Source organism: Tigriopus californicus, chromosome 3, assembly GCF_007210705.1.
Source record: "Tigriopus californicus strain San Diego chromosome 3, Tcal_SD_v2.1, whole genome shotgun sequence".
NCBI classification, from domain to species: domain Eukaryota; kingdom Metazoa; phylum Arthropoda; class Copepoda; order Harpacticoida; family Harpacticidae; genus Tigriopus; species Tigriopus californicus.
In genome coordinates this window covers 12,838,391-12,855,450 of record NC_081442.1, presented here as the reverse complement: position 1 = coordinate 12,855,450, position 17,060 = coordinate 12,838,391, and the positions used below count along the sequence as shown (strand labels likewise).

Genomic DNA, 17,060 nt, shown 5'->3' with positions numbered 1-17,060 from the left:
GAGCATAAAATGAATGGCCAGGTTTGGGCATTTTGTGGTTTGTTAGGCAGAAAAAAGTGACAAATCCATTAACACCTGTGGCTGAGGTGTCACAATTTAAAAAAAAGAGAAAAACTATTGCCACCATTCCATATTAAAGGGTGGAGCTAGAAGGAATCACTTGATATGTACAGGGCTTGAACCGTTACCCAAAAAAGTAAAGATCATACTGTCATTGTTACTGACTTGAATAACCCAAACTTCATGACTGCCCTGCTCTATAGGGCTAGTCAAGTAAACAAACGCGTTCTTGAACAACTGACGTTATTCCATGGAGCAAAATCAAAGACAACCTGCCCAGCCAAACCGCACTGTGCATGCATTGAATTTTGACATTTATTCCATTTGACATGCTTGTCTAAGCAAACAGCATTGTAGTATTGAGTCAATTGGATAGTGTATTCACCGATTAACCCCAAACATGTTCATTTTGTTGGGTTATGTAACACAGCTCACTCAAAATCCCTCGATTATTGAAAATTCAATGGGCAGATAGTACGAGTTGACTGTGATGTTTGTCTTGGTTCTCCCTCCCCCAAATGCCCCAAATCAGGGTGCCGGACCACATTCTTCCTTGAATTTCCTTCACTTGACATGCTCTATCTGTGTCCTCTCAACGGACAGGCCGGCCCTCTACTTCTCACCTCTGCTCCGTACCCCGATTTCTACCGAGTCCTCCTCCCCCTGGGCCTGGTACGTGAGTCGGCTCACATCCACGGCGGCCATCCCTCCCTCCCTCCCTCCCTGCCTCAGCCCCAATGACCAGACACGACGGGACCGTCCAACTCACCAGATCAACGGGATTGATCAGATGAGTGAGTGAGTGCATGTCGTGGCCTTCAAGTCTCCCCCGTGATTCCTCCAGATGGACTGGCCGCCCGCCTGCCCTTTACTAATACACCCGAGTAGTAGTGGTACCTCAATAAGTGAGTGAGTGAGCGAGTGAATGGCGTGTGCGTGAATGTTTTGCTTACATACATGCATGCATCCTTGCATCCTCGAGCAACTCTGACAGTTCTGACGAGCCTTCCCGACTTCCCGCGTCCTGGCTCCGTGTTCCCCGTTCCCTGTTCCTTGTTCCTTTGTGCCCTGGACCGCCCGAGGGAGGATTGGGACTCAGGCGGCGGAAGAAGACCGCGTGCAAAGTGGGTGGGTTAGCATCCTCATGGTCAGTGAATGAAGTCGGCCCCACCCGCCCTTGGATCCCATACCATTGGGAGCCCGCCCCCTGGGCTGAGGGTTTTGAGGTGGCCGTGAGCTCACTGTGCGGACTGGAATCGTGATTGATGGGTGTCAGTGCGGGACATGCGACACATCGGACGAATCCTCCCTCCCTCGAGCAGCCCTGACCCGCCCATCCCCCGCCCTGGCCCCCGACGACCATGGGTTTGCTGCCTTTGGAGTTCAAGGAGTGTCTCCAGGATTCGCCCTACTTCCGGGACTCGCTCCATTCCCATGAGAAGGAGCTCGAGCGAACCTCGCTGGCCATCAAGGATCTGATCAAGGACGTCAAAACATTGCTCAACCATGCCAAAAGTAAGACCCCATGTCATAGACCTTTGGGCTTGAAGACTTTTTGAAGGAATGAATAGTGTTTTAGTGTTTAGGGTCTGAAAACCAAACGAAATTTTTACCACTCCAAAGTAGTACTGGTGGGTCGAGTTCAAGCTTTTGCAGCTGAAGCAAAGTTCTGGACTACAAAGGAGCGGCGTTCTGGCTCACTGGCTCAAGTACCACCCAATATCACACATCCCCAACTTGTAAGAGCCACAACGGTGATTCTTAGTAGAAAAAAAATACCAATCACTAAGAAATTCAGAAACGCATTTACCTTAAGCTAGTTTCTTTTTCTTCTTTTCAAGGTATCAATTTAGACAAATTTGCAAGGATCAAATCAGTTGCGTCTATGTATAATCGCAGAAAATTTAAAACAATCATGGAATGTACATATCGAAACATATTATTTTAGTAACTCATTCATAGTTTGAGGTAAAGAGTCGGATCTTCTAGAACCACATGAACGTGATTGAAACTAAAAGATAATTTTTCCCTTCTTCGATTCAGGCCTACTATTCCTCTGTTCCTGCTATTGCAATGTTAGTTTTCTGGGTTACAACTAAACCATAACCGAGCTCTTAGGTGGCGTTTGGGTCAGATGTCGTCACTTTGTAATCCAGCGCTTTGCTTCACTGGCTTCAAAAGCTTGATTCGACCCATCAGTACTCCAAAGTGCCAAGAAATAAATTGTAAGTAGGTCAATCGATGATCGAAAACAGCCTTTTAGTTGACATAGTTCATCATTATTTTTGTATAGTTCATGAAAATCAGGTGGCAAGCTATCCTCTCCGATAGAAACAGCTCATTCTATCAGAGCAAAAAGTCAAGTTAAAATGGGAACACTTGTAAATTTGGTCGCTGAATTGAAAGGAATGAGCGGTGGAAAAGAAAAATCGAGATCATTGGCAAAATGGAAGTGTTCAGCCTGCAAAATTGATATTTGGTTGCCTCGCAACCTCGGATTATGAAAGGACATTTTCATCCTCATTTTTTTAACTGTACTGACATCTTCCAATCAACAATTAATTCTCGACAATTAGAAATGGCATGTCACATCATGGCTCACTCTTGCCGAATAGAGCCTGCTGCTGATAATGATGATGATGAAGACTGTGACGACTGTGATGTGGATGATGATGAGACCATGATCTGGACGATGTGTAAAGTGAAAACTGACAGGACACCCAGGATCTCTTTTTTTGCAATTTGAAATCCGAGCTAGGGAATCTGCACACCGCAAACGATGAATTGTGGTAATTCCGTCCCTCTAGACTGACAGATAACGTTTTTCAGTGCTTCTCTTCGGCCCAGTTATTGCTCCATTGCAACATCATCATCATCATCATCATCATTATCCAATGCGTGTTGCCAAGACCAATTCCATCCAGTTTCTTATAAGTGCAAGATTAGTACAAGTCAGAAACGAGAAAATAGTGTTTATGAATTGACTGGACAAATCGGGCTGTCAAACGTGTGAAGAGAAATTTGCCTTTAGGAAGGCCCTACTTAGAAATTGTGGAGGCAAACCAGATTCAAGAGCATGTCTTCTTGCTTCTGATCCAGATCATAGAAGCTCGAGCGAGACCTAGATTACCCAAGCTCAATTGATAAGCCATAAACACGTTTAGACCATTGTCAAAGCTCCACATGAAAATTTGTCATGGGCTCTTCTTCATTATCGCGGTCGGAAGATTATGAATAACTGCGGCGAAACGAGTTCGTTCACACTTTTAGTGAATTCTACTTTCAAAACGATACCGGTGAAGACGAGACTATGTACTGACAAGACAATCATTCAAGGAGAATTTCAAATGAAAATGTGGTTCTTGCGTGTTTTAAATCAATGAAAGCCATAATAGAACATGTTGTCTTCGCCCCACAAAAGGGGTAATTTTGTCTTTGAATATGTTCAAGGATTGGTATGGTGTAGGTTCTTGGTAATGTGAACAAATCGTTTGTTGTGCACCGGTATACGTATTACAGCATTGAATTCGATTAATTTAGTGCGGATGGATGTTTGGTCTCGCTTTCTGCCGTCTGTTCTAATCGCTGCAATGTGCCAAAATTCTGATGCCATACAGTTCAAAAACCCTCTTCCTTTGGAATTTAGGGGTCTTTGGCCTAGGCAAAGCCAAATCAGAGCCAACCAGTATTGACTTTATTTTATTGTTCCGGTGAGCAACCACTCACCGTGACCACACTTCAACTATCGGAACGAGACCATCGCTCCTTTGCAAATTCCAGACTAGATTTCGTCTCCCCTCTCCATTTCTCTCTGTCTTCGGGAGTATTCCGAACATTAACATCCATTTTTTCGGCCATTCTCGTTGTCAAGAGCAACAATGCGACCAATGATGACGACGATGATGATGATGATCATGATGGTGATGATAATAACAACAACTCCTCCATGAGCATGACGCACCCGGATTAGTTATATTGCCCAGGTTAAAAATGCGAGACGCTTCACTGACTTGTTCTCGTCCATCCGGCCAGTTCTTGGTATACAGCCTGCTCGACTAGAATTGAGACTTCAGGCTTCCCAAACTCATGCAGCCACTTCTGAAGTTAGATTCAGATGTTGCTTTAGAATTAACAGTACGCCTTGGGACACAAAAATGATCCCTCTCCGAGAACGTATTTTCTGTTTTGTGGAGGAAGGAAGAGTACACACCGTGGTCAACTATTTGAGGACACATTTCAATGTAAGAAGACCACAACTTAACGCTTAATCTCGGAAGATGAGATATCTGAAATGCGATCTCCATACTCAAACGTTACACGTTAAGTTCGTGGCGAAATGCAAGTTAGAATGTCGAAAAAAAAATATATTTATTTAGTATCACGCTAAAGCCCTCAAATCTTGAATTACAACCGGCCAAATACTTGTCTCAATTCTAGCGAACTAGGCTGTATTGTGAGTGTACTATACTGTCAATGGAGTGCTGGGTGGACTTGCACACAATGAATTCGTCTGTCGGGGAAACTCAATGGACATAATTATACATGGCTCACCGCTATCGTTAAACTCAAATGATTTAGCTTGGTCGTCTTTGCTGCTGTTGTTCCGGCCATGGTTTGTGCATTGTTTTATTCCATCTACTTCTAGTCCAGAATCCATTAAGACGATAAAAAACATGGAATTCGGAATTGATTGGAGGGCTTAAATCAAAGCGCTGAAACCAAAGTCGGGCATCGAAGTGTAAAAAGAAAGATCCATGAGTTTCGGCGGGTTTATTTCTTGGCCAATGATTTATCACTCACTTCCGGATGAGCGGACGTCAGGAATCAAAGGGCCAAAGTATTTGTCAAATATTGGGAAGTGTAATCACAAAATGCACTTCACTTGATTTAGTAACGGATGGATAGACTGTAGTAATTCTATACCTAATGGTGATTTCTACTTGAGAGAAACAACGCGATCTACTTAAGAAGGCCCGTGTATTAAAAATCATAATGTGTGAAGAAATCCATTTGGTGTATAACATCAACATATGAGATGGCACAATCCGCACAATGTAAGAAAATAACTTAGTAACCAAAAGACAGTGGAGCAAAATCTAGGGGTGAAACCCACATAATTGCATGACCACCACAAAGATAGACTTATTGAAGTAAATGGAAAAAAAGGACAGGACGTAAAGTTAGGCTCATTTGTTTTTTTTATTATTTATTACTTTTCAAAGCTCACTACATTGTGGAAAAATGACCTCCCACTGTTAGAGGTTGTGCGAGTCGTTTTAGTTAGTATGGCCTCCCCTAACAAGATATCGATCGAGGTTGCATGGGTATTTAGGTGTTTTTTGCCAGTTTGAAAAATCTGTTTGTTCAATATTAAAAAAAAAAATATTAAAAAAAAAACGGCAATGAAGCTAAACAGCCTTGGTTTTCAACTGCGGACTAAAAACAAATTCTGAAGTGAAAAATGAAGTGCATTCAGCGAATGAATGCCGAGAATTGTATGCGTCCTTCGAACTTCTTGGCCAATTTATATATTGGATAAATTGGAGAGCGTGTCATAATGGTGGTTGTTTTTTTTACTATGTTTCAGCCTTATCTCAATCCCAAAGGCGACTCTCCCAAAGACTGGTCGACTTCAAGTTCGAATGCATCGGGAATCGTCAAACAGACGATGAAATCGTCATTGCCGGATCCCTCAGAGAATTCGGAAAGCTCATCGCTGCCATTGAGGACGAAAAAGACCGAATGGTAAGTGTCTCTGCTGAATGTGTCGATCACACTCTCAATCGTATTTGCATCTTCATAACTCATATGACTTCGTCGAAACATTTTCAATTATTTGCTATTACCTGCTATACCCTTACGTGCCCTAATTTGATTTCATTGAATTGGTTTGAAATTGAAATTCAAACGAAAAGAATGGATTGAACAGCTGTTTTCTGTTATTACTCTTATAATTGAACGATCTTCATATACGACACAACCAAACTAACATTAGTGGACGTACGAATATGAACTGCTGAAAAAGAATCAATATTCATTGAATAAAGACAACGTAGAAACGTTTTGAGAAATGAATTCAGGTAAATTTGGGAAATGTGTTAAACAGTAGTTAGACTGCTAGTTGTACGAAACTAATTTTATGAGATTTTTCTCTCTCAATCGTATGGCTATGAGAACAGGATAATTGGGCAATACTATTCAGATTAAGCAATTTTTTCATGTCCATATTGATGAGTTGTAGAGAGGTGTTTTTGCTTTAGAAAAACAAAATGATAATTTTGCTCTTGTCCTTACAATTTGAGAACGCCATTGAAAATGGCGCCTTGAATTGTGGATTATTAACTGATGATCATTGATTTCTTTTCATGTTTTAGCTTGATCGAGCTTATGAGCAATTCATCGAGCCTTTGGAGCGTTTCCGTCGCGAACAAATTGGTGCGGTTAAAGAGCGGAAGAAGAAATTCGAGAAACAGACCGCCAAGTTTTGTGCTAGTCAAGAACGATATTTGGGCTTGTCCACCAAGAAACAGGACACCACTCTCAAGGAGGTGTGTATGTTACTTTGGTTTCAAAACTTCGGCCCTAATGATTCTCCACAATCAGACTGGGTTGCCGAGGGCGGTGAAAAAAAAAACAAGACTGATTGGAGAAGAAATCAATATCTTTTCCCGCGTAACCCAATCTAGCATTATCACCTTTGAGAGGTGATTTCCACGGCTGGCCTGGAAAAAACGAGGAGGAAAATAGAGCCCTTTGGTGTCGAAGGATTAATTCACTCATCCATCCCGAGTAGACAAATTTCAAACCTAATTTGCATCCGATTACCCAAGCGGATCTTCTTTTCATAATCATCCCATGGAGGAGTGGGTGGCTGTTGTAATGTTCCCTTCAAATTGATCCTGGACCAGATCGTTGAACGTGGATTTGGGCAGCCCTCGAAACTTTTGCTTATCTGTAATTTCTGCTCGGGTTCGAGAGCAAACCGAAAGAGATCTTTGGCCTTCTCTGTTGACACCCCACCTCTCTTGCCATTAGTTTATCGGCCTTGGCGGCCTTTCCATTGTGCCATCAATGAACTTGTGTGCCAACGCCTTTGCAACTACTGGTCTACAATTTCCCTCTCCTCTTTTCTCTCCTGCTTCTCGCTCATCGAAAAGGCCAGAAAAAAAGGCTGCCGAAAGGAGGAGAGAAAGCTAAATTGGTTGTCAGCCTTGTTGGTGGAGAGGTAGCAGCCTTTCGTTTACTAGCCCTCCAAGAGTAAAACAAGGACGATCCATCCACAGAAGGAAACAACCGCAACGTCCTTGTACCCTGCGTGAGGGAGTGCGTGGGTCTGTCCAATATTTTGATTGGTGCCAAATCTCCAATGGTCATGGCTTCGAATTGAACTGGACAAGAGCAGCTGTGATCAATGACACAGAGACCCGCGCATCCACCTCGTCCATCATCTCGATCTGGATCTCGATCTCCTGCTTGTTCCTTGTTCCTCTTCTCCACCTCGTTCTCGTCCTCGTTCTCGTCCTCGTTCTCGTCCTCGTTGGCATCCCTCACGTGACACAATGTGAGTGGCTCGCCCCCACCCCTAGGATATTTCAAGCCATTTTTACGACAGGCTAATAGTGACATCTAAGCAAACATGAAGTAATTGACAGAGAGGAAATAGATACCATCCCTCTCTCCTTCCATCCGTGCGTCCGTGCGTCCGTCCGACCTTCGTTCCTTCGTTCCTTCCTCTTTTCCTTCCAAGCCCATCATCACTCTCATCCAGGTTATAATGAAGCAACTGTGTGCGTTTGCCACTCCTGAGATTGTATTCAATACTTCTTCATACTAGAAGAGCAAGGCTTCTTCATACTAGAAGAGCAAGGCTTCTTGGCCGAGCCACAGACATGGAGATGGGGCGGGACAGCACTTTGATTGTTGAGCCATCCCTAAATCGAACATCTCTTTCCATGTTCCACATGTTCATCATAGGCGGATGCCACCCTGGAAATGGAGCAACGGGACTTCATCCGAGCCGGATTGGAGTACGTGTGTCTGATCCAAGAGGTCCAGGAGCGCAAAAAGTTTGAGTTCGTCGAAACGGTGAGTTCCGGATTTTTTTCGGGAGGGGGGGCCAAGGTTGTCAGAGTTGAGTTTTAGTGATATTCCTCTGATTTGTTCAGCTCCTTGGCTTTATGTATGGATGGTTGACCTTCTACCATCAAGGGTACGAAGTGGCCAAGGATTTCAATCCACACATGCTGGATCTCCAGACCAGAATTCAAAAAGTAAGTGAGCAGATTTGCCGGGACTGTCAAGGTTTTTCGAGGGAATGATTTTGAACACTTCATCCTTCCAGACACGAGAGAATTACAATGCTAGTCGCGAAGATATCCAGGCCCTCATGCGCCGAATGTTGGAAGTTCGAAATGCAGTAAGTCACTATTTTGCTTATCTTTAAGCCAGAAACTCTAAAACGCAGACTTTTTTTTCCTGATAAATACATCTACCTTATCTCAAATGATATTATTTTGTGAGTCAGATAGAAAGTTCAATTCCATATCTCTCTGGATTAAGAGCCAAGGTCAAAATTTATCAGTCTCGCATTGCTCAGACAAAAAGTATCATGTCCTCGCCCCTCCAAAGAGGACAAACTGCCACAAAACCTCCCACATAATATCTTGGTTATAAAAAAGCGTTTGGTTTCTGGAAGACAGAGAACTGAAACACATATTGTTGCACTTGTCAATGACTAACAATGTAAATTCTTAATTGTGCCCTTTTTCTTCATTTGATCTGCCTACCCAAATAAAATAAAAAAACATGGATCTTCTGAACACCACGACACTTTTTCAAACTCAGCAAATCAAGAGTTACTCATGCCATTGCTAAATATGTAAATGAATAAAAACTCATTCCGAAATGCAAAGGTCCTAAAAGTAAGTATAAAAGTTACGCTAGCCCCTGACTCCCAGTCCGAGCAAGTTAATCTATTAATCTGATTTGTTGCCCTTGTCTCGGAGTTATAAAACTTGGGGACTTGAGTTCAACAAAGATTTACATCCAGTAAAGCATGAGGGGTTGTGCGTGCCTCAAATGTGAGTAAACACTAACAATGAATGTGTCAAGGTTTTTAAAAGGCTCGTCCCCAAAGCGGGATGTCTTGGACGATGTCGATTATTTGGGAGAGTTAAATAAGCATAAAAAAGTTCATCTCGTGTCCTATGTAAGTGGACTTTGATTCTGTGTTTTTTTTTACATCCCTGTGATTGTGATTTGGATTTTGATTGCCCATTCCAGAAGCCCATCGATCCGGGCACTCTCAACAAGATGTTCACCAGAACGGGTTATTTGTTCCTCATGGAGAAGAAGGCCTTGGGATCGTCGTGGAACAAGTACTATTGCCACTATCAAAAGGATGGCAGAGTCTTCTGCATGATCCCCTACAATCAAACCACACCAAAAATCGTTTCCAACGATACGTTCGTCCTGAAGGCCTGCATCAAACGCATTTCTGATTCCATTGATAAACGATTCTGCTTCGATATCATCCCGGAGGAAAGGTAATGATTAATAAATATAATAGGAATGATCGATCGCCCACTCATCACGGTTGTGATAAACAGAGGGTGGCTCAAATCGTATATGGGGACACTGTTTCAGAGTAAAAATTAAACGCGTTTGTTATCAGTGTCTTATTTATGTTCAGGTCACAAAGAGTATATAATGTACATTAAAACACGCTTAAGTGTTTGAGTCCAAGTGTGTTCATTGATTAACAGAACATTGATTGGCAGCGTTCCTCGTTAAACCCCTTTCAGGCTATCAAATTTAGACCGCTCCAGAACAATTTTCACTAATAACCATGGTGCAAATATTTCTCCAATTTTAGTTCAATGTGTCCCAATCACCCATTTTTCGATGTATATTGTATAGTTTTTGAATTTCACATGAATATGTCACCCTAAATCAAACATGTTCCTGTCTGTCTCCTTTTTTCAAAAAGCGACCCTTTAAAAGTCTACAATTTCAATTTAGCATCTAACCGTGTTTCCCAACCGTGCCATGTGCATAAAAAAAAGCAACTCGAAAATCTCCACTATGATCAATGTCTTTTCATCAAAGGCCGGGTGTGGTGTATACGTTTCAAGCGCTCTCTGAAGACGATCTCCAATTGTGGTTGGACGCCATGGATGGTAAAGAACCAATGTATGAGCATCCGCCCCGACCATCCGATGCTAATCAAACCTATTTAGACGAAGTCGGGTTCACTTTCGTACAAAGGTGCTTCCAAGTCCTGGAATGCAGAGGTAAGTGGGATGGATGGAGCTAACGAATTGTGGGTTAATATGGGACTGTTCCTAATGCTTGGTTGGCCTTGGATTTCAGGTCTAGAAGAGCAGGGACTCTACAGGGTGGTGGGTGTGTCTTCGAAAGTGACAAAGCTCCTCACTATGGGCTTGGACCGACGAAAGTCTGAGAAACTAAATTTAGAGGATAAGATGGAATGGGAGTCCAAGACCATCACATCTGCTATCAAAACGTTTTTTAGGAATCTACCGGAACCAATCATGAGCTATCGTTTCCATTCCCAATTCATTGGGGCCGCAAGTAAGTCCTCAGGATCCATCTTGATCCAGGTTTAGGTCCTATATATTGGTCTGCTCTTGTCCCAGAATTGGATACCTATGAAGAGAGGGTAGCGGAAGTCCAACGACTGGTTGAACAGTTACCGGAGCCCAATAAGCGAATGCTCGAACTTCTTTTGGACCATCTGGAAAAGGTGGCCTTGAAGTGCAACAAGAATATGATGACGGTCTCCAATCTTGGAGTGTGCTTTGGTCCGACTCTTCTGAAGGCCGAGGAAGAGACCGTGGCCGCCATCATGGACATTAAATTTGGTAATGTGATGGTCGAGATTCTCATTGAAAATTGGAGACAGATCCTCTGTGGAGAGCCTCCGCGGCCAAGTCCTTCGAGAAGGTTGTCGTACGGATCCTCTCCCAAGAGCAAGTCTCCCCATTCCCCCAATTCCAGTGGCCTTACCGTGCTCCCTGTGGGCTCCAACACCACCAGTCCCACTGGGAACAACACTAGTTCCCGATTGACCACGCCTCCGCAACGCCCACAAAGGCCACCACCGCCTTACTTTGATCCCCCACCTCCACCGGGGGGTGGCTCGGCAGGCGCTGGGGCTGCCGGGGCAGCTGGTATGGTGGGGAATGTGGCCACATTGGCACACGCTGTGATATACAATAATGGTCCTAAACAGGCAATGGTCACGAACAAATCTCCGCCCGCCCATTCCCCGCCCCTTCCACCCGCCGCCATGAATCCTCCCTCGTACGCCACATGGGAGCGTACGCACAGCGGGGCGAGTCTACGCGGGGCGCCCTCCACATCCAATCTAGTGGCGCCGCCTATGGGCTCAGCCCCCTCCATGTCCCAACAGCAACGGGGTGGTATCCACTCCTCGCTCTCTAACCTCTCTGGGACACCTTCGAAGCAATCTTCCAATGCAGAAGAGGCCAGTCCCACTAACGCTAATCCTGGTCCCTGGTACCGGCAATTGCCCCAGGCCGGTTTAGTGCAATCCAGTAAAAACGCGCTGCTACACAGACAACTCTCCGTGGGTCAATCCAGTCTCAGTGGAACGGAAGACCTTGGTGCTTCCCAGGGAACGGGTCCTTCCCCATCACAGGCCTCGCCCAGACCTAGCTCGTATCCCCATCCACCCCCACGCACTAGCCGAACAAACATTCCACCACGATCCAGTCAGGGGAGTTCCTCCTCTTCCATTGAGTCCTTGACCTCGGGGTCAAGTAAGGGCTTGTCTTCCGTCACTTATCCCACACATCGTGGCAGTGAATCAGGGGCTTCTCATCCGGGTCAAAGGTCGCCCCTCGCTGCGCCGCGACACTCATTAACAGGCACCATCAGTGCCCCTCCGAGTGGCAGCAGCTATTCGACCTCTCCTAGCTCTCGTAAGTATTTCTACGAATAGCGCCCAATGGAGACCCTGTCAGTCATTGTGATCTTGTCCACTTATGACCCATTACAGATTCTCCCAAAACGGGTCAATCAGATCTGCCAGTGGCGCCGCCCCGGGCATCTATTGGGCAATCGGCAGATGGGCCTCCCCGGAACGTCCGTACTCTTTACGCTTGTGTGGCAGAACACGAAACTGAGCTCTCTTTTGAACCCAATCAAATCATTGTCAATGGTAAGCTCAAAGATGTTGGCAAGGATGAAGGTCATTGTTGGCAAGAAGTACTAGGATCTGGTTCGGTCTATTTTTAAACTCAATTTGTTAAGCGATCAACAGGAATGTCACAACTATCCAACGCTCGTGATATATTTGTCATTCAACTTGGTTGATGGTTCAGCTCACGTGCTAATCAACAATCAGTTTCGGAATTACCCTGAGGCCTGATTTGGTCGTTCACTGCATGCTAAAAGGTTCATATGAAATGGCAAAACTCTAGCGGAAGAGAGAATTTTGGATTGTTAGCACCAGTCATCTTGTCTAAAATGATATGTGATATTGTCAAACGATCTGGCCCAAAGTCTGGCTTAAGGAACCCTAGAGAGGCCTCCTTTCGGTTAGCTACACAAGCATTTTCAAATGTAACTTTGGAACACACTACCTCACATTTAAGTATTGCAAAAGTGACTTGCCTTTGATTGCGATGATATTAGTTTATTATCTTATGAATACATTATGAAGAATGAGTTGCCCTGAACCAAAAACAGCCCGATTTAGCAGAAAACCCGTTCCCAATCCATATTACTATATAAAAATACGTGGATTATTTTACAAGTACAGTATATTAGTTTCAATTCGTTTATTGACATTCATGCCACAAAAGTCGGTATGATTTTTTGCTAAGAATCTTGAAGATGGAAACAATGCTGGTCCTAAGTGCAACTGAGTAACCTAATATGTTTTCAAAAAGTGTTTGTAGTTCATTTGGTGGCTTATATTTTCAGTTCGGCCCTCCTTGGAACCGGGTTGGTTGGAAGGCACTCTTGAAGGAAAATTTGGCTTGGTACCTGAGAATTATGTGGAATTCATCTCCTAATAGAAATAGCCTAAACCAAGAACATGCATCCAACTGAACACTCTAAATGCTACTATCACTATGAAAACGACAACCACTACTTCGATTATTATGATCATCAATGCTATTATTACTACTACTACTACTACTACCACTACTACTACTACTACTACCACTACTACTACTACTACTACTACTACTACTACTACTACTACCACTCTTACCACTACTACTACTATTACTATTACTATCATCATTACTCCTACTTCAAGCAACATGAACACAATAAGACAAAAGGTTAAAATTTATAAATACTCATGGATGCCGTTGTTGAAACAAGAACGAGAAGAAAAGCTCCTTGGTCACACTGAAGTTGCGGCAACTAGGCTTGCTTGAGAAGATGTCGCTCTAAATCTGACCGTTGAAGGTCCTCTATTACGTCGATCTCTAATGATGAAACGTTTAGTACGATCTAAGTCGGTCAGGTTGGCATTGAAACGTTTTAATCGGTTCAAGAATTGTTCCTAAATTTCCTATATCGTAAAACTGAAAGATGTGTATCCCTCCCTTTTGTAATATTCAACATTAATTTAAAGCTGAATCTCTCCCTGCCCGAATATACCTCTTCCCAAAATTCCCCCCGTATACACAAATTGCACATTTATGTCCGTTTCTTTGTCCAAACTTCCAGCTGATATATGCTTAGGAGATATTTTGTCACCATTGAATTAATCGTCAACGATGAATCCGCGTTACCTCGAAACTGGGAAACTCTTTGTTTTTACCATAAACCGTATGTTCTATGATGCAAATTTAAGTTAAATAAACCATGTATGGGAAACCGCCTTTTTTGTATATTCAGGAAAAAGATCTACTACTTCTCTCGGTCAGTTAAAGTGACATATGAAGTTAGAAAAAAATTATCATGTTGATAAGTGCACGCATGGTTTAAATAATAATTTGACAAAACCATTTCATGATGGGAGTTGGAGGGGCACTTTTTGAAATCAGGGAATCACTCGCAGCAACTCTGTTGAAGTAAGCGTATCACTTACTACAACAAAAGTACAAAAAGTACAAAATACAAGAATAAAAGAAAATAAAAGGATAAGATAAAACCACATGCTAAAACAACACAACCGATGCTAATTTTGATCCTCTTTTTTTTAGCATAGCATTATTCTTGTTTTCATGCATCAATTTCTTTTAGTTATATTCTTCCGTAAATTTTCTTCCTGTTTCCTGATCTATTGACTCATTGAAGCTAGCGGGAAAGGAAGATGACGTCATCGTCAAATTTTGAGAGATCACTCCTACTTTTGAGGCTTCATATCTCTTTGCTGAGGGATTAAATTGAAGGTTCAGTTCTTTTATCCATTAAAGGAATGGTTCATGCAGGTAGGTATTTTTATAAACTTTTTAAGTTTCACTCATTAACATGAATAAAAACTTATTTTAGAAGAAAAAAGCCGTTTTGCGGCTGATATTTTTTGTATTTTAGAATTTCGTATTTTTGAAATAAACTTTTTGAAACTTTAGAAACTGTTATTGCTCAATATTGAGATTTATATCTTGGATTTTTAGTATCTCTACTGTTATGAAAAGTGCCCCAATGACCTCCCAAAATTTGTGCTGCTTTTCATCGTGCAGCTGCTACTTCAATCTGTCAATACGTGTCTACAAGTTCTGCCAAAGGTGGCCACTATAAAATCGATGAAATTGTGTCATTACAAAATTGAGGCAAACTGGATATTCAATTACACACTTTTCTGAATTACTCTTTTAAGATGTGTAAGTTTCACAAAAATTCATGGGAACTGACCAATCAGATGGAGCATAACAGACAAAGGAATATTTTAGGGTTGTGAAGTTCTTGGTCACCCCAAGAGTAAGGCTTGCCATTTGAGTATGTCCTGTACTCTGTGTAATGGGTCGGAAAATAACTTGTTTTGGCGTTGAGCGTAAATTCCGGATGGTTGTCAAAACTAGTTTTCCCTACAGGAGTAACTCTTCACTTCTACTTGTTTTCAGACAATTGCTTGCACTCAAATCACTACTAATGTGGTCAACACTGAACTTATTTGAATATGGATCAAGTATTTGCAAACAAGCAAATAAGCAAGCAAAAAAGGAAATAGCCAATTTGAGCAGGACAAAAGTGTTCAGAGAAGGTAGGAAAGGCATCTGATACTGTACGTCTTCAAAAGCGTTCATGAGCTTTGTCCCAATGAGAGAACCCCATGGTGTTTCGTGAGCACTTATTTTGAATCGCGACTGGGTAAAATATTCACTTTTTCAATAGTAGATGCCTTCACATTCTTCCAAATCGAGGCCAAAATTCAGCCTAATACGGTTTTTCACACGGTCACAACAGTTAGATCAAGCAAGATATACTCGAGACAATTTTTGAGACCCTTGGTGATCCCAACATGAAATCTCACAAGTAGAAGGCCAATTGAATGACCAATAACAACGTTAGGAATTTACCCTCTTCCACAAACTTTGTCCTGCCAACATATGAGTACTTTAAAACAAATGCTAATGTCAAATGCTTAATTTCATTTAGTGAAGGATTCACGTCCGTGTTAATTCCCATCAAATGTCATTGAATTGCAATTAAAAAGTGCCAATGAAAGAGCCATTATCAGCATGCATGGCTTTGCTCAGTGAACAGTCACATGAAGCAATACATTGTAAATTTGACCAGCCCTAGGCATCATCCTTGGTGAAGGAAACTTTTGACCCTCAATATAAGAAGTCTCTTCTTCAAATCGTCCTTGATATTAGTGCGGGCAACACGCCAAATGAATCTTTTATGTTCTGGTGTAACCAAAGTCTAATGTAAGTGAGATTTAAGAAAAAGTGTATAATATTGATGCTGAATAATGCGGATAAAAGAGGCATAAGAAATCATCTAACTTGATGCATGGTTATTGATAATGCCTATATCATTTTAAATTAAGATCTTGCAAATATTAGTATTCTACTTCAATAAATGATATCTCAAGCGGCAAATTTATTGTTTCACTAACAATCAATGAACCAAAAGTGATTGGCATAATTGTGAAAGGCATGAAAAGACGTATTGAGCTGAATTTTAACCTCGTAAGTGCTCACAAAACCACGTGGGGGTCTCTCATTCTACTGACCTAGTGAACATAGAGTAGTGATGGGGATCAAATTAATAATCACGAGAGGTTGCGACCAGGGTTACCAATTTGCTTTTCAATGGCCTATGGCATTACTGGTGGAATCTCCAAAACCTCCGAATTAAGTCGTGACAAACTATTTACTTGCATTCAAGACTGGGGTTTTGTGATAACTTGTTTTCTAGCCCAAAAGCAACCAGATTACTCAATTTGTCACTCAAATAAAACCTCTACAATTCCAACTCTTTCTCTGACTTCCATTAATGATTTGTGTTTTTCATTCGTTATTTGAAGTCTTTTGCTTCTTTCTATTTGATTGAAAATCTTTTGGTTTTCTTTGCTTGGTCCCATCAGTACTTAATTCTGTACAGTCCCAACTTTTATAGTCTCTCCTCGAGTGCTGGTCTCTCTCAATACGAGAGCTCTTACATTCCTGTGATGTTCCTGGTGAAACATTTTTGGACTTGTTCGACCTTTTGGCAAACCTGCTAAACTCATTGGAGCCCAAATGGGTGAAGCATATTCAAGATGTGGCTGAACAATCGACTTGTTCAGAGTTATCATCGTGATGCTACCTCTGGACTTAAACGTGCGATATATCCAACCACACATTTGAAAAGCTTTAACCATCGTCAACTGGATATGCTCATCAAACTTTTAATTCTTTTGGAGGGCTACACCTAGATATTTCATAGATGAGACGTACTCAATATCTTTACCTCCATTATCTACGAGTGGAGTATTCAAAAGAGTTGACCTGAAGGTCATTGAGAGGAATTTCGTTCAGTTCAAGACCATATTACTCCCA

General features: G+C 42.2%; 1 protein-coding gene across 2 annotated transcripts; it reads left to right on the top strand.

The window, feature by feature from the left end:
* Window positions 1-819: 819 nt before the first annotated feature.
* LOC131877568 (rho GTPase-activating protein 26-like) lies at window positions 820-13,944 on the top strand. Of its 2 annotated transcripts, XM_059223270.1 has the most exons (12): window positions 820-1,575; window positions 5,648-5,805; window positions 6,435-6,608; window positions 8,035-8,145; window positions 8,226-8,330; window positions 8,402-8,476; window positions 9,343-9,605; window positions 10,168-10,352; window positions 10,432-10,653; window positions 10,719-12,026; window positions 12,104-12,265; window positions 13,033-13,944. In XM_059223270.1, exons 1-12 carry the CDS (start codon window positions 1,422-1,424, stop codon window positions 13,122-13,124), a joined length of 3,009 nt encoding a protein of 1,002 aa, XP_059079253.1. In that variant the 5' UTR covers window positions 820-1,421; the 3' UTR covers window positions 13,125-13,944. The 2 variants fall into 2 exon arrangements, with proteins under 2 accessions (XP_059079253.1, XP_059079254.1); XM_059223271.1 differs by lacking the exons at window positions 820-1,575; window positions 5,648-5,805; window positions 6,435-6,608 and adding an exon at window positions 7,424-7,621.
* The last annotated feature ends 3,116 nt before the right edge of the window (window positions 13,945-17,060 follow it).